General features: G+C 39.7%; 2 protein-coding genes across 4 annotated transcripts in view; one reads left to right on the forward strand and one right to left on the reverse strand.

Annotated features, from left to right (window-relative positions):
- The window catches only part of LOC124116173 (choline-phosphate cytidylyltransferase B-like), a 38,011-nt gene that overhangs the window by 7,051 nt on the left and 6,216 nt on the right, over window positions 1-24,744 (reverse strand). For all 3 annotated transcript variants that reach the window (XM_048387144.1, XM_048387145.1, XM_048387143.1), the window contains exons 3-6: window positions 5,179-5,284; window positions 4,153-4,269; window positions 2,293-2,444; window positions 972-1,057 (exon numbers count right to left, since the gene is read on the reverse strand). In XM_048387144.1, coding sequence (XP_048243101.1) covers window positions 972-1,057; window positions 2,293-2,444; window positions 4,153-4,269; window positions 5,179-5,284 — 461 coding nt within the window. The remainder of the gene's footprint in view (window positions 1-971; window positions 1,058-2,292; window positions 2,445-4,152; window positions 4,270-5,178; window positions 5,285-24,744) is intronic.
- Window positions 20,546-24,744, forward strand: part of LOC124116171 (DNA polymerase alpha catalytic subunit-like) — an 84,532-nt gene continuing 80,333 nt past the window's right edge. The window contains exon 1 of the mRNA XM_048387142.1: window positions 20,546-20,655. Coding sequence (XP_048243099.1) covers window positions 20,614-20,655 — 42 coding nt within the window. The 5' untranslated portion in view covers window positions 20,546-20,613. The remainder of the gene's footprint in view (window positions 20,656-24,744) is intronic.

The raw sequence follows: 24,744 nt of genomic DNA on the forward strand, positions 1-24,744 counted from the left end.
TACCAGTTCTGTCCCTCTCCTCTTCTATGGACCAATCAGATTCCACCTCTCGTATCTTTGCTTCACACAAAATGATTGCGCCAAGTCGGGACGATGTGATCGATAATCAAGATCTATATTGTGATAAAACGGGTCTTACATCGCGAAATGTATCAAATCACATGAGTACCTTGATAAAAAACATGAAAAAAATTGGAAAATATCTGTTGGCTGTGCCCATGCTTTGCAAATCCTGCAATCGACCGAAATCTGCACGACCGTTTAAGAACCGGATTTCGATTTCGGTGGGCGATTTTGATTGGACTATGCATTGACTCATTAGTCCAGCCAAAATGTAACTCCATAATACCAGCTTTGTTCGGCAAGGGTGGAAACTGGACTTTTATAGTCAGTTAACTCACTTGCCTCGGGAAGATGATACAATATGGACCACCTATTAGCCATTCAAGAATGTTCTTTTGTTCAGGTTTTAAATTTAATCGAGTAATTGTCGAAATATCTTTTGAAGCGTAGTCACCAATTTGAAATTAATGCCGTAAAGCACGAGAAAGCTGCCTTCTGATTGGCTAATGTTGACTTCAATTGGTCGGTCAAAGTTTGCGCAGTGTCGGTCTGACGTGACCCATAATGGATCTGATTTTAAAGAGATTGATTATGTCTACAATACACAAGAAATCGGCAAACACAAAACAATGAGAACATTTTGAAAACTAAGAAACATCATTACAAAACTGAAGGCACTACCAACAACATGGCAGGAAAGCGCTAAAACACAGCAATCTTCAAACTAGGCTTGTGCAGACACAGAAGGGAGTTGGTCATGCCATTTCCATGTTTTCGGTAGTGTGCTCTCAGATTTATGACAATGTTTATTTGTCTTTGGATATGTTCTTGTATTAAGCTGCGTTTCCTTGTGTATTGAAGACATATGACAGTTTTCAAGGGTAGGCCTGTTCTCGGGTGTAACTCACATTCCCTTCTCCTTGATGCCCTGGTAGACGTCCCCATTGCTGGAGCCCGCTGTGTAGGGGAGCTCGTCATGCGCCACAAAATCAATCTGCCATAGAAGTGGGGACTTCAGTTAGGAGGGTTACCTTACATCATTTATGTGTGGTGATTATGACAGTAAGAACATGTAAAATAGCTCTATTTTTCAGAAAATTAAAATATTGAAATCAACCTTCGCACAGTTCCTCTCCTATTGGCAAGTTTGAAACGAATCTGGTAGTTTTCAAGATATAGGTCACACACAAAACATTTCCTTGGAAGGAGAGACAGAAGGACGGACGGAAGGACAGACTGATGGATTTCTTGGTATAACTATACACCTGTCCTTTAAGTTTGGAATAAATAAATAAATAAATAAATAAATAAATAAATAAATAAATACACTAGTAAATGCTCAAAACAATATCATTAGTTTTACTCTGGTCTTTGGGTGAGTGAGTGAGTTGGGTTAAACGCCGCTTTTAACAGTATTCCAGTTATATCGCGGCGTGTGAGCTTAATGTGGGAGGAAAGCCCGAAGTGATGCGGACATTTACTACTTCGGTGAAACCCACGAGCATGGGTATGGTGCTGACAAACCTAGAAACATAATCGGGGCGAACCGGGACTCGAACCCACAATCGTAGGTTTCTGGCGTGCCCAAGGGACGCAACTCTGCACAGCGAATCGCGGCGCCTTAGACGACTGGGCCACCAGTGCCCCCTCTGGTCTTTGGAATAGTGTCCACTTGAACTCTGGGATGTATGTCATACTATCAGGTAGCCATTTGCTGCTGAACAGATGCATATTGCGAACATGGTCACTTGCCTAAGGAGACACCAAATGTTTGCTTGCTGTTTAACACCACACTCTACAGTATGCTGTATATATGACAGAGGTCTGTAAGTACTTGAGTGCGGATCAGACAATCCAGTTGTTGATACTGTTAACAATTACCCACAACATCGGGGTACAATGACACACAATCAACCAGTGTATGGATTAGTTTGCAAAGTTCGCTGGCCATGAGGGATTGTTAACAACAAATCTTTAAAGCCCACATCATATTTTAGAAAATATTCAGGAATATATATGTATGACTACAGTCGGACAGTCGGACCAGCTTGACAGAAATGTCACTTGCCCAATTTAATAGTCACTGGCATCTGGTTAGCGGGTAGGCAGCTATTTCAAACACTACAATCAACCAAGTCACTAAGCCTGACCATCGAATCCATTTGTCACCTCTTACGACCAGCATAGAATGTGTGGATCTATTCTAACTCAGAATCTCCAGTCACGAACCTTGTGTTCTTCTAAGAAATCTTCTGTCAGTACCCACGGTGCATCTGTGACAATTTCGTCGACGTATCGACAATGTCTGACAGCTTCGTATCTTTCTGATTCGTTCATGACAGTCCTGCCCTTCATCTTGTGAGTGTGGCCATCATTGCACACTGTCAAAGGAAAGAACATTTAACATTCGGGTACCACTGTAGGTGAGGTGAGGTGAAATTGGGTTTAACGTTGCGTCCAAGATTATTGCACTTATATAGCGACGTGCATGCACGTGTATGTGTGTGTGTGGCTGCTTGTACTAGTCCAGACTGATGCCGATTTATAGTGCTAGCTCACTGAGATACCATGCCGCAGTTTAACATGAATACCCCACTCAGACACAGTATACTGACTCCGAGCCGACCAGTCCTTGTTTTAGCCCCTTAATGCCGAGCGCCAGACAGAGTAACAACAAGTACCATCTTTTAACGTCTTTTTGTATGACGCGGCCCGGGATCGAACCCTGGACCTTCCGCTCTCCGGGTGGACGCTCTACCACTAGACCACGTAGGCGGTCCGATACCACTGTACAGTGAGTGATGAGTCAATCTCATTAAAATCAGATCTTAGTTCTGGCTACCGCTAAACAAAGATCTGAGGACATCCGATTACGGGTCACCGACCGACCTTGCGCGAACTTTGACCGACCAATGGAATGACCAATCAGAAGGCAGCTTTCTCGTGCTTTACGGCACTAATTTCAAATTGGCGACTTCGCTTCGAAACATATTTTTACAAATTCTCAATTAAAAATTTGAAACCTGAACAAAAAACATTCTGGAATGGCTAATAGATGTTCTAGATTGTAAGGATTCAGTCTTTAAACCCATAACTATCGTTCGGAATACCCCCTGTTAAAGTTTTCGAGATTGCATGATTAGAAATCACATTCCGACTGTCACTTTCATAATCTGGTAAGCGAAGCTCTGATTGGTCGAATGAAAGGTCGTTCTGACGTGACCCCTAATGGGATGTCTTCAGATCTTTGTTTAGCGGTAGCGAGAACTAAGGTCTGATTTTAATGAGATTGACTCATCACTCACTGTACAGTGGTATCGGACCGCCTACGTGGTCTAGTGGTAGAGCGTCCACCCGGAGAGCGGAAGGTCCAGGGTTCGATGAGATTGGTGATGAGTGAATATGGTTTTATGCCGCTTTTACAAATAGTCCAGCAATATGTCACGGCAGGGTACACCAGAAAACAGCTCTACGCATTGTACTAATGTGGAGAATGGATTATTTTTCTTGAAATAGTCTGCCATTTCAGACAATAGTTTTGGCAAATGATAACTGTAACAGGAAGAGGTAAGTTTGTAGTGGTTAAGTAATAAAGTTTGCTCTTCCCCCATGTGTAGTGTAATAAAGTATAGTTTTGCTCTGAACTATAGTTAAAGCATGAGGACGCATGAGTCCGAGTGCTTTGACGTCTTATTTCCAGGGATAACAGGGGAGGTAATTTGAAAAGCTCCATGAGGCCAGTCCATTATGACATACCTCAAAAAGTGTAATTTATTGCAGGATAAAGTAGTCGGCACCCTTGATCTCTGAGAAAATCATCTTAGATAGAAAATAAAAGGAGAAGGGGTCCTTGTGACCCTGAGAATAGTGTTTGAATCTAGGGAAAACTAAAAATCTAAATTTCCAACAATGAGGACCTGTTGATTTCCATGCTAAATTTCAAATACAGATAATGAATTAATTTTGTTCTTAATTTACAAAATTACAGGTATACAAATGTTCACATTACCCAGTCCATTTAGGTGATTAATATTAATCTCAAACTTTCATATTTCTGTAACGTCGTTACCGTGGAAACAACATACTCACCTCCCACTATGAGGTAGGTATTTGGGAAGGCCAGTTTGGCTTGCATTAGTTGTCGGGCGTGGCCACTGTGAAACATGTCGTAGATTCCATCGGCATAGACTCGTACCGGTCGGGTTGCTACAACAAATCAAGATGTTATTGTAGTTGTTTCTGTGGATGTTCTTATTGTTGTGGATGTTGTTATTGTTGTTGTTATGGATTTTGTTATTAACGTTTCTGTGGATGCGGTTATTGTGAATGTTGTTGCTGTTACTATGGATGCTGATATTATTGTTTTGGATGTTGTTATGGTTGTTGCTGTGGATGTTGTGATTGTAGTTGTTGCTGTGGATGTTGTTATTGTAGTTGTTGCTGTGGATGTTGTTATTGTTGTTGCTGTGGATTTTGTTATTGTAGTTGTCATGTATGTTGTTATTGTTGTTTGTTGTGGGTGTTATTGTTGTTTGTTGTGGGTGTTATTGTTGTTGCTGTGGATGTTATTGTTGTTACTGTGGGTGTTATTGTTGTTGCTGTGGCTGTTATTGTTGCTGTGGTTGTTTTGTCGTTGTTGCCGTGGATGTTGTTATTGTTGTTGCTGTGGGTGTTGTTATTGTTGTTGCTCTGGATGTTATTGTTGCTGTGCATGTTGTTATTGATGTTGCTGTGGATGTTGTTATTGTTGTTACTGTGGATATTGTTATTATTGTTGCTGTGGATGTTGTTATTGTAGTTGCTGTGGATATTGTTATTATTGTTGCTGTGGATGTTGTTATTGTTGTTGCTGTGGGTGTTGTTATTGTTGTTACTGTGGATATTGTTATTATTGTTGCTGTGGATGTTGTTATTGTAGTTGCTGTGGGTGTTGTTGCTGTGGGTGTTGTTATTGTTGTTGCTGTGGGTGTTGTTATTGTTGTTGCTGTGGATGTTGTTATTGTTGTTGCTGTGGGTGTTGTTATTGTTGTTGCTGTGGATGTTATTGTTGTTGCTGTGGATGTTGTTATTGTTGCTGTGGGTGTTGCTGTTATTGTTGTTGCTGTGTCCCCTCACCTTGTCCCGACTTTGCCTGCTCCAAGCTGAACCTGGTTGTGTAGTCACAGAGTGCCAGGTTCTCCATGGCCAGGGGCTCGTAGTGGTAGGGGGCGGGACCCATGTTCTGCAGCAACAAGGAAATAATCTTACATTGTTTCATCTTTAAAATACATTGCATACGTTTTGTTCCAGCTACAAATATACACATAAACTGACTCAGTTGGGCTACTATTCATTTCCTTTGATGACAGAAATATTTCCTTAAAATGACAGATTTTTTAACATTGTACAGATCATATGGCAGTGTTCTCTGAATGGTTAAACCCTTGTGACATCATGTTCATGTGTGAAAATGGTCCTTGTCATCCTCGATCAACCAGTGTCTCCGTTATACAGTATGATACTGTGGACACATTCATTTTCACTGCTTCGTTTTGTGCCCGATTCAAATAGCACGATGCTCAATATAACCTACCAATTATTACTGGTTGGTTGGTTGGTTTGTTGTTTAACGCCACACTCAGCAATATTCCAGCTATATGACGGTGGTCTGTAAATAATCGAGTATGGACCAGACAATCCAGCGATTAATATCATGAGCATCGATCTGCGCAATTGGGATTGATGACATGCATCAAGCAAGTCAGGGAGCCTGACCACCTGATCCCGTTAGTTGCCTTTTACGACAAGCATAGTCACCTTTCAAGGCAAGCATGGGTTGCTGAAGACCTATTTTACCCCGGATCTTCACGGGTCTATTATTACTGGTGCAGCGAGACATTCTGTGTTAAGATAGTGATGGGAGAGGGGGAAAGTGACGCAGGGCGGGATTTAAGAACTTGATTTAACTTACACCAGGTGCAGTTGCTGCAGACAAAAGCAGGCAGCACCCTGGTCCCATACACAGTCGCAGACATAACGTGTACGCGTGACGGCTCTGCTGTCTCTTGTACGCGAGACGGGTGCGGTCCACAGTACTCAGTGAAGCGCTTGATACTAATTAATTCAATCACTGTGGCTGTGCTGTCACCCACGACCTCTGCGAAAGTAATTAAAGCGCTATGTAAAATCACACACTGCCGAGAGCCCCCAATCCTCCCAAGGTCGTGACTGGCGGTTCGCGTGTGCATCGAGGCATCCGTCTTCCAATCTTCACATACCCTATTTTTGAACAGTTAAAACATAGTCCAGTCTACTACCTGTGTCACATGAATTAATAATGCATTGCTATGGAACATAATAGGAACATGCGCACATAATCTTGAAGTACCCACAATTTGATGATGTCAGGCCCATGAAAGCATGACCAATTACACATAACACAGGGATTAGTGATGTAGTATGGTAAATACGCCTTAGGGGTATATAGTATGTTCAAGATCGATGTTGTGTGGACAAGTAAGGCTTAGGCAGACACAAATTTAGAATTTTGCACTTGGTGCAGGTTGACATAAATATTATGTTGCATTTTTCAGTAATAGGTTGCACTGGTGCATGTTTTCTATTAGCTGACCCGTGAAAATTACGGGGTAGAATAGGTCTTCAGCAACCCATGCTTGCCGTAAATGGCGACTATGCTTGTCGTAAGAGGCGACTAACAAGATCAGGTGGTCAGGCTTGTTGACTTGGTTTATGCATGTCATCGATCTCAAATGCGTGGATTGATGCTCATGATATTAATCACTGGATTGTCTGGTCCAGACTTGATTATTTACAGACTGCCGTTATATAGCTGGAATATTGCTGAGTGCTGCGTTAAACAACAAACCAACCAACCAACCAACTTACATTAGCTAAATCGAGTCCTTTTACATCACATAAAAAACAAAGCTACGACAAATAAAATGCTGAATAGGATGCTTGGTATGCTGGTACAGCTGACCAGCTTCGGTGGCAGAGAGATTAGTGATGTCATTTGATTGTGATGTCATGGTAACGATGATGTCACAATAGTCAGCCAAGCAGGACATTTATGATAACGGTATTAAGACTTAATACACTGGCCATGAGGTATTTGTATCATCCACAGTTTCACACTCCCCTATCACTGATATCCCAGGAGGACCTACAGTGACCTTTCACCTACATGATTTAACAGAGGTCGCCACGGACACAAGTAGCAGCATAGAGCAGGTCCGGAGGTCAACAGCCATCACTGCGTCAACAGCTTCAGTCATACCAACCTTTGTACTCTGACTTCCGAAATGCCAAACAACATAAGCCAAACATGCCAAATGATGTTATTGGTCATGCCAATATCAGGCTAATCAGGGACAAATATTTGATATTAGGAGGGGAGGCTGAGATTTTATATACCGTATTCGACGTAATAAGCGCCCCGCTCTAATAAGCGCCCACGGCGATATTTGCTAATATATTGGCTAGTGAACAATCCCAATTAGCACCCCTTCCGATTTATCAATGTACAAAAGACATTGATTTGTGTATAATACACACTCGTCTGTTATATGCACCTATGTTTATGGGCAAATAAATTCTGGAAACTTATATCTGTCGTATATAAACATTTCAGGCTGTCAGCATAAACCACGAAATATATCTTTCAACTCTTCAACTCTAATAAGAGCCCCCTATTTCTAATTTTGAATGCGCCCTGGGCACTTATTATGTCAAATACGGTATACAAAATATATACTGTAAATCTTGAAATTAACGCGAGCGTGAATCATATACAAAAAAGCGAGTGGTCTTTGCTCGCATCATTAAACATCACATTTATATCGACATTTAGACATTTTGGATAGCAGAAATACCAACTTAGACATATGCTGAAAACAAACAACAATGTATTCCACATCACTGTTTATTGAGCATGTTGAGCAGCACTTGTAACAAGTAGATAAACAATGTCATTCAAACACTTATGACATCCTGTGAATTGTCACTGCTGGGGTCAAGACAAGAGTTCTACACACTCATGTCATCACTGATCACACCTGCAAGTCCGGACAGACGCCACCCACCCAACATGGTGTCTATGTTCTAAGCGACTGCATCAAAAGCCAACACGAGCCAGCGCGCATGTATTGTTTTCGCGGAAGTACTCTACTCAGCGCTAATAAACAGTGCTATATGGTGTGTGATTTCATTAATGTAAGGTTGGATTAAGGTGAGGATTCTCCTATAAACCTGACATAAATCCAATGATGCTTGAGAGGAGGGGGATGTTGCATTTTTGGCAAGGGGCCAGCGGTCGCATTCTTTTGGAGATGCATTTATTTCACGATTTACAGTCTATATAAAACAAGATTGTCACAGAAAGTGCTTAAAAAAGATAATTAATCTTCGGACTGTTGAAAAAGAAATTGTCTGCTACAACACTAACATTATTGCAAGGTGTTCTTTAAAGTAAAATATTTGGGCTCACAGTTTTAAGGAGAATAATATCTGGTTATGCAGCTGTAGCTGAACAGATACCTAGCCTCCATCCAAGATCCCAGACTCCACCCAGCTCCCCAATGTACAGGTATACGGTAATACAAAATTTCAGCAGTATGTGAGTGAATGAGTGAGTGAGTATGGTTTTACGCCGCTTTTAGCAATATTCCAGCAATATCACGGCGGGGGACACCCAAAATGGGCTTCACACATTGTACCCAATGACAGCGGTCTGTAAATAATCGAGTCTGGACCAGACAATCCAGTGACTGACATCACGAGCATGGATACATGCGCTTGGGATACGATGACATGTATCAACCAAGTACATTGGAATATTGCTGAGTGAGGCATTAAACAACAAACAAACAAAACCTGTAGAAGTCAGATTTGGATGACAAAATACACATATAAGTGTATTTCCTGGGCATAATTAATAATGAGATAAATTAAACACAGCAGTATGTCGTCGATGTAATGTCATGGTGAAATATGCAGGAGCAATCAATCTCACAACGTGCACCGGCGCCGGCGCCTCTCAACATTACTTACGCAAACACAGTCAGTGTCTCCAGTAGCCATCTCAGTCCCAGAGAGTTGTTACAGTTTGCACATCATCGCAACCAACAACATTTTATGTCTTCCCTCTAAATATGTAGATGCCAATATATTGCAGTCCGTATCACAATACAGACCTGAGTAACACAATATACTACGCTAAAAACCTCCAGGCTACACAGCCCTAATAAACACCAAGTAATTAAAAGGTGTACAGTTTTATAGCAGAAAATAGACCTGCTGTCACAAGTTCAATGCTTTGTTTAATATCATGATACACAATTGATAAGGAATATGGTGAACACAGCCATATTGATAAAGGTTAATATTAACCCAATTCACAATTTTCATACTTTCTGGCACAATGACAAGAGGACAAGAGACTGCCGTCATATAGCTGGAATATTGCAGAGTGCTGCGTTAAATAACGAACAAGCAACCAACAAATGACAAGAGGACTAAGTCATTGAAATCCCCTGCAATAGTAAATACTTGTCGTGAATAAATATATGAAACTTGTTGCCATGGAAACTTGAATTCCCAAACTATCAAAAGGCACCAGTTCACCACTAGGCCTATCTATGTGCCAAGTTTGGTGAAGAAGTATTCTAGAGTTTTGAAGATCTTGTTGTTTGGGATGAAAATGATGACGTGAAGTCTGCTTCAGTTGTGTCTTAACCTCAGGTCTATACCATCACACTACAAACACACAGGTGGTCAACAGGTGTGCTATAACATGAATGTAGATGTGGAAGTCTGCTTCAGTTGTGTCTTAACGTCAGGTCTATACCATCACACTACAAACACACAGGTGGTCAACAGGTGTGTACAATAAATGTAGATTGTTGATGACCGTTTCACAAACAGAATAACTCAGTAATATTGACTCATAAGCCCTATAAATCATAGGAATTGTAGATCCCAAACGGAGATGATAATAGTCTATTCATATTATCATAAGTGATGAGCATTGGCCTGATTATCATATTGCAAAAAATTGCAATAATTATTAATGTATTGAGATGCGCACCACAATATATTGCATGTGTTCTTTCATCTGTAATTTGTTATGACCCTGAATACAAATACCCCAATTAAATGACTTGAAGTTTTTCTTTGATTCTGTACTGAAAGTTCCCTCACAGAATCAGCAGACTTATCACAAGAGTCAACACTTTCAACAGCCAACAGCCAACAGCAGGCCAACAATAAAATGCAAGACATAAAAAAATTATTTGCCCTCTGGTGGTAGAATTAGCACTGATGTAAACATTACCAACCAGATGAAAATTATCAGAAAATCATATTCATTAGTATTTCAAATTGTGGTATACTGGTAATATCATACACCTCTACTTATCATTAATATGTTATAGATTTATATTGCACAAGCATGCTCTAAGTGCTTAGACATTATTACCCTGATCAGTGCATCAGTGTCCGATTGATATTCATTCTCAACTCCCTGGGGAGTATACAACTAGTTTTTTTAGACACCTTTTCAGTCTGCGACAGGTCAGGCATAAGTTGCTGAAGACTTATTTCAACATGGAATCCCCTCGGGGAACTAAACCGCTGATCAAGCTTGGAATTTACACCATTGCATGAACTGGCAATGAATATGCTAACAGTAATATGTTATTTGTCTGCACTAGATTGTTTCCAAGGGGACATCAGCGCAAATATGACAGGTCATCCCCAATCAGACAGCCACAGCATGGTCAGTGCAAATATTGCAGGACATCCTTAATCAGACAGCCACAGCATGGTCAGTGCAAATATTGCAGGACATCCTTAATCAGACAGCCACAGCATGGTCAGTGCAAATATTACAGGACATCCTTAATCAGACAGCCACAGCATGGTCAGTGCAAATATTACAGAACATCCTTAATCAGACAGCCACAGCATGGTCAATGCAAATATTACAGGACACCCTTAATCAGACAGCCACAGCATGGTCAGTGCAAATATTACAGGACATCCTTAATCAGACAGCCACAGCATGGTCAGTGCAAATATTACAGGACATCCTTAATCAGACAGCCACAGCATAGTCAGTGCAAATATTACAGGACACCCCCAATCAGACAGCCATAGCATGGTCAGTGCAAATATTACAGGACACCCCTTATCAGACAGCCATAGCATGGCCAGTGCCAATATTACAGGACACCCCTTATCAGACAGCCACAGCATAGTCAGTGCAAATATAACAGGACACCCCCAATCAGACAGCCAAAGCATGGTCAGTGCAAATATTACAGGACATCCTTAATCAGACAGCCACAACATAGTCACTGCAATTATTACAGGACATTCTTAATCAGACAGCCACAGCATGGTCAGAGCAAATATTACAGGACATCCCTTATCAGACAGCCACAGCATAGTCAGTGCAAATATTACAGGACACCCCCAATCAGACAGCCACAGCATGGTCAGTGCAAATATTGCAGGACATCCTTAATCAGACAGCCACAGCATGGTCAGTGCAAATATTGCAGGACATCCTTAATCAGACAGCCACAGCATGGTCAGTGCAAATATTACAGGACATCCTTAATCAGACAGCCACAGCATGGTCAGTGCAAATATTACAGGACACCCCCAATCAGACAGCCATAGCATGGTCAGTGCAAATATTACAGGACACCCCTAATCAGACAGCCATAGCATGGTCAGTGCAAATATTACTGGACATTCTTAATCAGACAGCCACAGCATGGTCAGAGCAAATATTACAGGACATCCCTTATCAGACAGCCACAGCATGGTCGGTGGATGGAAGTTTGACATATTTTCAATGTGAGTAAGTAGGTCTAGATGTCCTAGTCAGCAATATCTGGGTTAAATCCAACAGGTGACGATCAAGTTATCATGGTCACACACTGAGAAACTATACATCACACAAGCTCTTGAGCCATAGTGAAACAGCACTGGGGATGGGTATTGACAGAAATTCTGTATGCTGTATTGTGATAGGTGAGTGAGTGAGTTGGGTTTAACGCCGCTTTTAACAGTACTCCAGTTATATCGCGGCGTGTCAGCTTAATGTGGGATGACAGTCTGAAGTGATGCAGGTCTCAGACATTTACCACTTTGGTGAAACCCACGAGTATGGATATGGTGCTGACAAACCTAAAAACATTATCGGGGCGAACCAGGATTCGAACCCACAATCATAGGTTTCTGGCATGCCCAAGGGACGCAACTCTGCACAGCGAATCCAGCGATACGTATGGCAAAATGATTTTACCAGGATGAAGACGTTTCAAGGCTAAAATGTTTCCCAACAGCTGCCTGACCTCTGCTGTTGACCTCTGTTGTTCGGCACAGTCTCAATATCGGGCCAGGACATGTCAAATCATAAAGTACTCTCCACCCTTCTGAATGCGGCATGGAACCTTAACAGAATCTCTCAAAGTGATCCGAATGTATCGTGAGAACCAGTTTCACGTGATCGTATCGCGATACATATTCACAGGAATTTTGTATTTCAATTTACTGGTAAACCAGTAATACCTGATTATGTTTCTAGGTTTATCAGCACCGTGCTTGAAGGTTTTACCAAAGAGGTAAATGTCTAAGACCTGCATCACTTCGGGCTTTCCTCCCACATTAAGCTGACACGCCGCAATATAACTGGAATACTGTTCAAAGCGGGCATCAAACCCAACTCACTCACTCACTCTCACAGTTGTCAGAAAGACATGACATCACAGTGTAATGCTATAACGTCACACAGTTCTTTGATAACTGAAGTTGCCAAAGTTGATGAATATTGATCAAACTTTAGATTTATATGAAAGTGGTATCCATTTCCCCATGTAGAATGGCAGTTTTTTTCAAATTTTGGGAATGAAAAAAGAAAGGTTATCAAAACAATTACGTGACCATTCGAAAAATCCTTGATCCATTCCTGAAGTTCTTGGTGTCTTAAAATCTTTACTGAAACCTAGGGACCTGAATAATCCTTTTTATCATTATAACTATGACATGGGCCCTTCAGCTGCCATCCTCACTATCAAACACAGTATAACTGCTTGGATTGATATAACAGCCCATCCAAGTCAATAATGGGACAATTATCACGTTTATGAGTCAATCATCATTGAGAATAGTCCAACATGTGAGTGTTACATAGCGGGGAGAACCAAAGTTCAATGGCTTTATTATGCAGCATCCAATCAAGTTGCCATCTGCTTCATCTGCTCAGTGGGTAACTGCAGAGGTCCAAGTTCATGCCCCTATCTGTGATAGCATGCTCCTGGTGACTACTTGTACATAACAATGTGGCGTGGAGCATCAGGTTGCCCTACATCAAGTCAACACCACAGTAACAACAGTATGAGTCAACAGCCGGCTCGGGATCAGTAGAAGCTGGATGTTGGAGATAAACATGTGTTTTCAGATTTGAGGGAGATTTTGAGCATTTGGTTTAAACATATTTTTATTCATTGAAATGAGTTGGGATTGGTGAACAAGCTTTACAGCTTATGTTTACACCGCTCCAATATAACATATATTACATATTGAAATGAAGGATGTGACGTCATCGATATAGACATTATTTAAATAATATGTTTGTACATATTACATCAAATACAATGTGAACATAAATAGAAAGTTACAGCTTGTGTGTGTCTAACAAGTCGTTTGTAACAAAAGTAATAGTCAATGATGAGGTTGTTGTCCGGTTATTTAATTATTAATTTGTGAAGAGCTGAAACGTTTTGTCTTGATGATGAAAATCGTGGACGGATTCAACTAATATGGTTTTCAGAGTGAGCAAGTTCATTGTTTCCGTTCATAATAGTATCCAGGTTATAACCGGTAGTGTAAAATTGCATATTAAGTCTAACCTGAGTAAAGTTACAGCAAGTAAAAAAATAATGTAGGGCGTTTTCACTCTGATATCCACAGGAGCAACACAGACTGTCAATTAAATGTCTGTTATAATACTTATCGGCGTTTAGGTCGCGACAAGAATCGAGTGCCATAGCTAAGGTCAAAATAAGTCTTATTTTCGTTTTTCTTAATTAGGTTTTTAAATTCTGACAGACTACTTGACTCTTTGGAATTTGGTAGAGCATTCCATAAGTGTATTGTGTCTGGTAAAACGGATTTGGCGTAAGAAGAAGTACAGCTATATATTCCTTGTAGTTCAGAACTGTTTCTTAAATTATAGTTTGTAGTTTCTGAGACAAAGTTTGGGATCAAATCACAAAGATAGCTTGGGAATTGGTTATTATACATTTTAAAGAAAAAAGTTAATTTTTGAGTATTTGGACCCTGCATTTGTCAGATTCAAATGTAATCATTCCCAGTCCTCCAATATGCCCACAAATATGAAGTAATTCATGCCAACATTGTATAATATAAAAGACTCAACGTAATAAGCACCCAGGGCGCTCTCAAAATTAGTCATAAATTTTATGGTTTATGCTGACAGCCTGAAATGATACAAAAAGAAAAGTCTGTGCATACTATACACGACAGATATATTTTTCCAGAATTTAATTGCCCATAATTAAGGGTGCATATAACACACAAGTGCGTATTATACACAAATATTAATAGTTCTTGTGTACATTGATCAATCTGAAGGGGTGCTAACTGGGATTGTTCACTAGCCAATATATTAGCAAATATCGCTGTGTGCTTATTAGAGCGGGGAGCTTATTACGTTGTATACGGTATTGGTAACAGTGTATCGACAGTGAATGGCATGTATAATTCACGAGGCTGTATAAACTATGACTATTAGTATGTAGACAAACTGTATGCTTTACATGATATATCAGATATACATCATTACCTATTATCACAACAGTGCATGATGATCTCATTGTTATTCTGTATAGGATATACTTATCTGTGTAAATTGGGTCATATCTATTTATATATGCACCTGCATATATTTGTAGGGTTATGTAATAATGACACTGTTAATGTATTTGTATTACTTTAGTAAGAAAATATCATCATTTTCTCATTGACAATAAAATACATTTAAATATACCAATGTTGCCAATCAACATACCTTTTACTGATGAAGAGGATAAGTATCTTGATGCAACTAAACTGTCCAGTCGTGCTGTCTACATGCATACAGACATTCACTGAAGCGTAACATACATCTCTATTGTGTTGATACAGAGGGTGTTACATGCTTATTTATTGTTTAGCTAAGTCAGTACTTACCGTATTCGACGTAATAAGCGACCTGCTTTAATAAGCGCCCATGGCGATATTTGTTAATATACTGGCTAGTGAGCAATCCCAATTAGCACCCCTTCTGATTGATAAATGTACACAAGACTATTTATCCGTGCATAATACGTTTGTTATATGCACCCTTAATTATGGGCAATTAAATTCTGGAAAAATATATCTGCTGTTTATAAACATTTCAGCATAAACCACGAAATTTACGCTCTTTGAACTCTGTTGTTTTTTACCAAAATAATATTGTAATAAGAGACCCTATTTCTAATTTTGAGAGCGTCCTGGGCGCTTATTATATCGAATATGGTAATTGTTTTATGACATACGATAAGCTGGGTCATCTCAGTCACTTGCACAATGCTATTTTCTATATATGGCAGCAAACAAACAAAAACAGCCCCCATCCCACCCCAACCCACCCTAAGAATACAAGAATACCAGTATTAAATAGTAGGTCCTGTTTAACTCGGAAACAAGCGCAATCCACATCCATAATATGCAGTGATTTTGACACAAAACTCTGTACATAGGTCACCGACTTGGACCGAAGAGTGAGTGAGTGAGTGAGTGGGTGTGGTTTTACACCGCCTTAAGCAATATTCCAGCAATATCACATCGGGGAACACAGAAATGGGCTTCACACATTATAACTATGTCGGGAATCAAACCCGGGTCTTCGGTGTGTCAAGTAAATACTTTACTAGGCTACCCGACCGTCAATGGCAAAAGTCAATAAGTCAAATAAACAAAACACAAATGTGTGCTCACAAATCAACAAAAAAGGCAGATGAGCCATAACAACAAATCAATGCAATACCGTTCATGATTGGATGAACATATACAATCTGGCCAATGAACATCACGATAAGAAAAGTGCTTGACTAAGTCACTATAGCTCCTGATAGCATTTCCCTATGATACAGAAAGTATGGTGCAAACGTGACACTTTGCTTAGCATTTCTATCGGTCAAAAGTTTGACCACTTAAACAAACCACTGACCTATATAATCCGTTATATAAGTCTGTGAACAAACCATCTGTCAAATTGCAATTTTATCAGTCTATGACTGGTGACCGACTCGCTGCCATCGAAAACCTAATTGAGACATCATTCTTGAAAACCGTATCAAGAACCATTAAAAGGTTACCATCTATTCCTGGAAAACTTACGCTGGACGACTGATAAATAATCATTTTGAAAACATATAATACTACTGAAGCTTAATTTAGCCCTAAACCTGTAGTTTCAATTTAGAGCTATGTCAACTGTAGATTTGATGAAAAATTTCATTAGAAACCAATTGTAATTTTCATTTTTCAATTTTCCAAGCGTATCAAATACGCAACGAACATTACAGATACGCTACAAAAAAAACAAACTAGTGTGTATCTTCAAAATATTGTGAAGTAACCCTGCGTATTCGATTAGCAAATCAGCAACTTATTTTGAAAAAATAAACGGGCATTCTGTCAACCTTGCCAAACTCCACAATGACAGTTACATCATGATCATTTGCCATCACACTTTCTTGTGGAAGTATCGTGGTATTTTTGAGTCCTATAAAGCTCTCGAACCCACACGACACCAGTTTGCAGGGACTAGATGAATAGTGTTTTTAAATATTTAACTTAAACACCCACATGCGTAAAAACTAGTGGGTAACAGAAATTTGAATACCCAGATAGAATTACTGATACCCAATGATTTTAAAATGCATGGGTAAAATACCCACAACAGCTTATCTGGAGCTCTGCATACATTCCCATTGACTGGGTTATCACAACAAAACAGATCCACATACAAATCATCACACCAAAATAGTTCCAATTGCTTTACCATTGTCATTCTGTGACTGTTATGGTGTGCATGTCTCATGGCTTATTTGCTGAAACATATCAGACACGGTCGACACATCCGACATAATCACGAACACGAACTCCTCTAGGCTGATCGGACTGTGGAATGTACAGTCAATCAATACACCTTGGTTCGAGGAACTTCTGCACAGGCAACAACGTCAATAAGGCTACCACTCATTAAGTGTTTGTTGCATAACATCCGAGGGAGGAAACTGGTGACGGGAGATAACGAGGCACTATTTGAAGCATTCATTGCCACCCATGACACTAGGAACAGGGTTGTGCTGGTTTTCGACGATCACACTCCAAAGATAAAATTCACGATAACGAATCATGCAATGAAAATTAATTCACGTCTGAAAAAGACAAATCAATAAGATCAATACTGTGTGGTTTCCAATCAACCCAACGTCAAATTGTTGAGCAGACAGATTATGGAAACTTATCTTGTCCCTCATCAGTCATCACTGTCCGACTGGAGCCCTTAGGGCCACGTTATAACAAAGGTCCTTGCACTATCTTGAGATACCTTTATTAGAGACCTTGCCGTTTCAGATGATGCAAAAAATGTAAAGTTAACGAAGGCCATAGATACAATATGACATACCGTAAAAGCCACAGAGACCTGTGTGTGGGTTTGGGGGTGAAACTTATATTTACCAGACACAATTTTTTCACCCAGCAAAACCAGGCAGTATTTTATGTCCAATAAAACTAGGACACAATATTTTACGTCCAGTAAAACCAGGAAACAATATTTTACGCCCAGTAAAACCAGGCAGTATTTTATGTCTAATAAAACCAGGAAACAATATTTTACGTCCAGTAAAACCAGGACACAATATTTTCACCCAGTAAAACCAGGCAGTATTTTATGTCCAATAAAACCAGGACACAATATTTTACGTCCAGTAAAACCAGGACACAATATTTTACACCCAGTAAAACCAGGCAGTATTTTATGTCTAATAAAACCAGGACACAATATTTTACGTCCAGTAAAAGCAGGACACAATATTTTCACCCAGTAAAACCAGGACACAATATTTTACGTGCAGTAAAAGCAGGACACAATATTTTACGTCCAGTAAAACCAGGACACAATATTTTACGCCCAGTAAAACCAGGACACAATATTTTATGTCCGGTAAAAGCAGGACATTGTGTTTTACGTCCAGTAAAACCAGGACACAATACAGTATATCCAGCAAAATCAGGTCACAGTCAATAATAAAGAGTGAGAACTGGCATCCAAGTCTTTTAAATGCTGGACTAGGAATAAATACACTACATGCGATATACATGATATATCCAGGAAATCAATGCCTGGATAATACACTTGTGACAACCCACTGGGGCAGCTGGCTCCTCTGTCACAAATAGCAGCCAGCACTGAACTGACACAAACTACTGCATACATCGAAAACAGACACCAATAACATAAGGTTCTGTGTGTCAGTCCACTTTCAAAACACGATCCACAGACCCCATTGAACATATCTGAAAATAATTAGCACCTGATAATAACCTGAAACATTACACTAGTCTGATATATATATATATATATATATATATATATATATATATATATATATATTTATATATATAAAACAACAAATAGTAAAAGGTTTAACATTCTACTAGCCACCTTGATTCTCTTAGACCCCTGTGAAGATCCGGGTAGAATTGGTCTGCAGCAACCAATGCTTGTAGCCCCATGAAGATCCGTGTTAGAATTGGTCTACAGCAACCCATGCTTGTAACCCCGTTAAGATCTGGGTTAGAATTGGTCTGCAGCAACCCATGCTTGTAACCCCATGAAGATCTGTGTTAGAATTGGTCTGCAGCAACCCATGCTTGTAACCCCATGAAGATCTGTGTTAGAATTGGTCTGCAGCAACCCATGCTTGTAACCCCGTTAAGATCCGGGTAGAATTAGTCTGCAGCAACCCATGCTTGTAACCCCGTTAAGATCCATGCTAGAATTAGTCTGCAGCAACCCATGCTTGTAACCCCTGGGTTAGAATTGGTCTGCAGCAACCAATGCTTGTAACCCCAGGTTAGAATTGGTCTTCAGCAACCCATGCTTGTAACCCCTGGATTAGAATTGGTCTGCAGCAACCAATGCTTGTAACCCCAGGTTAGAATTGGTCTGCAGCAACCCATGCTTGTAACCCCAGGTTAGAATTGGTCTGCAGCATCCCATGCTTGTAACCCCGTTAATATCCAGGTAAGCCTCACTGACGTCGTTGATGCATGTGATCATATCCCAATTGCATAGATTGATGCTCAAGATGTCAATCACTGGATTGTCTGGTCCAAACTAACTTTGGTACAGACCACTGTCACATCACTGGAATGATGCTGAGTATGGCTTTAAGTAACAAACAAACAAAACGTAACATTAGGAAAACTGACTTGGGCTAGCAGGCTATCCATGAATAATACAACTTAAGAACACATTTATATGATTTTGTTCTACCTATGTAACCAACAGGATGAACAATTACTTTTAGTGCATTATTGATGCGATATAATTGTCCGTAAAAATAAAACCAACTTTTGAAAATAATGAATAAATAATTTTTTCTTAAATCAGACCAAATTTCACCATACTATCACAATCATTATCATGAGTGAGTGAGTGAGTGAGTGAGTGAGTATGGTTTTACGCCGCTTTTAGCAATATTCCAGCAATATCACGGCGGGGGACACCAGAAATGGGCTTCACACATTGTACCCATGTCGGGAATCGAACCCGGGTCTTCGGCGTGACGAGCGAACGCTTTAACCACTAGGCTACCCGACCGCCCCTCATTATCATGAAATAATCTTTCACATGTATGTCATAATATAAACACAGACTAGACTCAGTAATGACATGTATATATACTGCACTGTTATAGCAGATTGAAACAAGCTGTGTTAATAATTCATTTGATATTTGAGTATTTAGAAACACTAAATATTATTAACAACGCACATATTGCATGGGTTACAGACACGTGACATCGAACATGATTATTTGCATATTCCTATATCCAAGGTGTCTGGTTCATGGACACATAAGCCTGCGCTGTATAAAAGTTTGCTTCATACATGTAGATATATAAAGAAGCACTATCTGCCAGGCCAGCACATAGTGGTAGTGGTGTTGGCAGCGTTAGAAACTTTTGACCACTAGTCCTTATAATGATAACATAGAGCAAAACCCTTAAAAAGGGCAAATTTCTACCAGTCCTACTAACCCTGAGTTGTGGGGGAATTGATTTAGTTATTGTTGGTGCGTTGGATGCATATTGACCAAAAAAACATGATTGAATCCCTTCAGCTAAGAAAAAAACGGACAAGAAACACAAGAATATTGTGCGTCCAGGGACCAAGCCCAAGAGCGACATCAAGAGCATGTTTGCCGCGGCGGCAGTCACCTCCAAGAAGAAGCCAGAGGTAACACTGACACTTCATTTTTACATGTATTTTAAAAAATCCTGACACAAGGTCAAGGTCATGTTTGAGGCATCATTTATTGTCAGGCATCTTTACTTGCAACATCCCGAAGTTTGGAAGTTGTTGCAACTTCTGAACGTTTAAAGAATGTCAAGGTCACTGTCAAGATCACATTGAGGTTGGAATTTTGGATTAAGGACGGTGTTTTTCTGTAATATCAGGTGAAAACAATAAACAAAGAATGATGATTATTCCTGGGATATTGTGAGGTAACTATGCACACTTCAACTACAAACCAGGAACGGAAACTTCTGCCTGCTGCGGGTGTGGTATATCGACTAAAGTTTCTACTAGTACCAGTCCTTGATCCTTTTACTATTGGTCAGTTTGGCAAGGACTATAGGACTGGCGCCGGTTTCTGGAGCACCAAGTCTAACCCCAGCTAGGCCAAGGGCAGAGCTCCAGATAAGTGTTTGGTGTTGTGGGTATTTTACCCATGCATTTTAAAATCATTGGGTATCAGTAATTCTATCTGGGTATTCAAATTTCTGTTACCCACTAGTTTTTACACATGTGGGTATTTAAGTTAAATATTTAAAAACACTATTCATCTAGTCCCTGCAAACTGGTGTCGTGTGGGTTCGAGAGCTTTATAGGACTCAAAAATACTGCGATACTTCCACAAGAAAGTGTGATGTCAAATGATCATGATGTAACTGTCATTGTGGAGTTTGGCAAGGTTGACGGAATGCCCGTTTATAATTTTAAAATAAGTTGCTGATTCACTTATCGAATACGCAGGGTTACTTCAAAATATTTTGATGATATGCACAAGTTTTATTTTTGTAGCGTATCTGTAATGTTCGTTGCGTATTTGATACGCTTGAATTTTATTTCACAGCGTATTTCTGCATTTCTGATGCGTATTTTATGCAGATACGCATCTTATCTGGAGCTCTGCCAAGGGTAATACTGTCTTGTTGTCGTCTCTTGGCCAAGAGTAACCTTTCCAGTGTCATCTGACAGGGATAAGTCATAAATTTATTTTAATTTTATTTCCATTAATAATGGAAAGTGACAGTTGCACAGTTCATTCAGGATGGCTGACAGTCAATACACGATACAATGGGGATTAGCATCTCACAAGTAACGGCAATTAAGTGATATTAGACGTATAATGATATTCATGCCATGGCTACATGGTAGTTAGCTTTAGGAATTAAATATTCATTCAGACAAAGGTCGTCCCATATAATCTGCTATGACACTATAATGATCTATTAACATAGGCAGGATGACCAGTCGACTATCACTGATTTTGTACATGAATTTCAAGCAGCAAGACAGTTGCACTTCCCTGGGTGCAACTCTCGCTTTTTGTATCAGGGATTCTTAATAAGAATAGATACTGTATTCGACGTAATAAGCGCCCCGTTCTAAAAAGCCCCCACTGCGGTATTTGCTAATATATTGGCTAGTGAACAATCCCAATCAGCACCCCTTCCGATTGATCAATGTTCACAAGACTTATTTATTCTCATACATTATGCACTAAACAATTATAGACTACTCAAGTTTTGATAGGTATCTTCCGTTTTAGAGGACAGAAAGGGGCCTTGGCTGTTTGGCAATCCTATGAAGAAGAACTGATGCATTTGGCTTGAAGTTAAGAGTGGGTTGTAAATGATGTTGCTTGTGTTGCAGCTGTGTTATCATCTTCCCGAGGCAAGACTGACTTTAAAAGTCCAGTTTCCACCCTTGCCGAACTAGGCTGGAATTCCTGGGCTCGATCGTAGCGCCACCAGTGGCTATTACGAGTTATGTACTTTCTATGCCTCTCCGATTGACCAATCAGATTCAACCTCTTGTATCGCTTGCATTTGCTTCAAACAAAACGGTGGCGCTCAGTCAAGACGATCTGATCGATAATACAGATCTATATTGTGATAAAACGAGTCTTACATCGCGAAATGCATCAAATCACGTGAGCACCTTGATTAAAAACATGAAAAGATTTAGAAAATATCTGTTGACAACGAGTTAGCGAGCACATGCTTTGCAAATCCTGCAGTCAACCGAAATCTCATGACACTTACGAACCGGATTTCAATTTCTGGGCGCGATTTTGATTGGACTATGCATAGACTCGTTAGTCCAGCCAAAATGTAACTCCATAATACCAGCCTAGTTCGGCAAGGGTGGAAACTGGACTTTTACAGTCAGTTAACTCTTGCCTTGGGAAGATGCTGTGTTATATCAGGAGAGAAACCATGAATGGGTTTCACTCGTAGTCATAGGTATTGGCCTGACTTTCATGTTGCAATTTATTGCACTTATGTACCACAAAATATTGCATGCATTCATGAAGTTCATGAATACTTGCACTACATCACATTTTCAGTGGATGATGTCGATATATGTGCATCATTAAATTTATTTCACAAAATAATCACAGATTTTGCACACAACAATGTTATCTTAAATTTCCTTTCTTAAGAACGAAATTGGCCAATACATTGGACTTTTCCGGCATATATTTGACAACTTCGTAGTTGTCTGCCATTTTGTTGCATGTTGCTATGGTTACAACGCATGCGTAACAGACACATAATATATAGGAAGCTGGTCACAAATAGTTTCACTTTTTCGATCACGGAAATCACTTGCTTATTTCTGAATCTCATATATTTGACTCGACTTGTCACTCATGTAAACTTTGCCAACAAGAAGAAAATATGCATGATTTTGATAAACGCAATATACCGTATACGGAATAATAAGTGCCCCGCTCTAATAAACGCCCACGGCAATATTTGCTAATAAATTGGCTAGTGAACAATCCCAATTAGCACTCCTTCCGATTGATCAATGTACACAAGACTTATTTATTCATGTATAATACTCACTCGTGTGTTATATGCACCCTTAATTATGGGCAATTAAATTCTGGAAAAATATATCTGTCATATATAAACAATTCAGGCCGTCAGCATAAACCACGAAAGGTATCTTTCAACTCTGTTTTTTTTCCACCAAAATAATATTCCAATAAGGGCTCCCTATTTCTAATTTTGAGAGCGACCTGGGTGTTTATTACATCGGATACGGTACCCATATTTTCCAAATGTATTATGATACATACTCATTAGTATTTCAAATCTTTGTATACAGGTAATATCTCACACTCTATTCAACCGTCTTTGAATTGACAATGGAATGCTTTAACCACCTGTCTACCCTACCAGCTGTTCATATCAAAATGAGACAGGCAGATGTGACACATTCCTGCATATAATAGTTGCTCAATACAAATTACAATACAGGGGCAATAAGATTTTTTTTCTTTGTAACAATGTATCATGCCATGTTTTATCACGTCATGAGCCAAGTTGATGCCTGGTTAAAATACACCACTGAAACAAGTGGCCTGTTCAAGATTTGACTTTTGTGTGCTGTCTCAAACACAATCAAAACATATAGTATCCCTGTCGTAACCCTTATGCTAAAAATTAAGATGTAGGGAGAATCTACATTCATAAACTACTCCAGCTGACTAAACTAAGAGCCCTTTCCAGGCAAATTGGGATAAAAATAATTATTTTGTTCAAAATTGGTATTTTGTTTAAGTTCTTATTTTCCTAAATTCGGAGGTATTTTAACACTGCAATCAATGCAATAATACAAACTAATCCTAAAACCTGTTTGTCTCTATTGGTCCTGTTATCAGTGAAACACAAGTTACCTCGACAAAGCCATAACATTAGATAACCATATCAACATGAACTGGGAATTTATAAGTTCCTATTTGGGAATTTTGACAGACATTTGCTGTAGGCCGAATATCAGCCCCTGAGCAAGCCCCTTATTCCCCCCCTGGCAAATTATTAATTTTTCTAGCAGTGAATTTATAACAGTCTCCCAATTCAATGAAGTATATCGAGGGCTTGCTCCAAAACTAGGTTGCAATTGTGAAGTAATTCTAAATGCTGAAGAAGCATTCATAGTTGGTTGTTGACTCAAACTGGTGAGTGAGATAACCACTGTGTCAGGTTGATGATGAGAGGGATGGAGATGGCGACATACATTCCA

The sequence above is a fragment of the Haliotis rufescens genome, unplaced genomic scaffold, assembly GCF_023055435.1.
Source record: "Haliotis rufescens isolate VD_foot unplaced genomic scaffold, xgHalRufe1.0.p SCAF_67, whole genome shotgun sequence".
In the NCBI taxonomy this organism is placed as follows: Eukaryota; Metazoa; Mollusca; class Gastropoda; order Lepetellida; family Haliotidae; genus Haliotis; species Haliotis rufescens.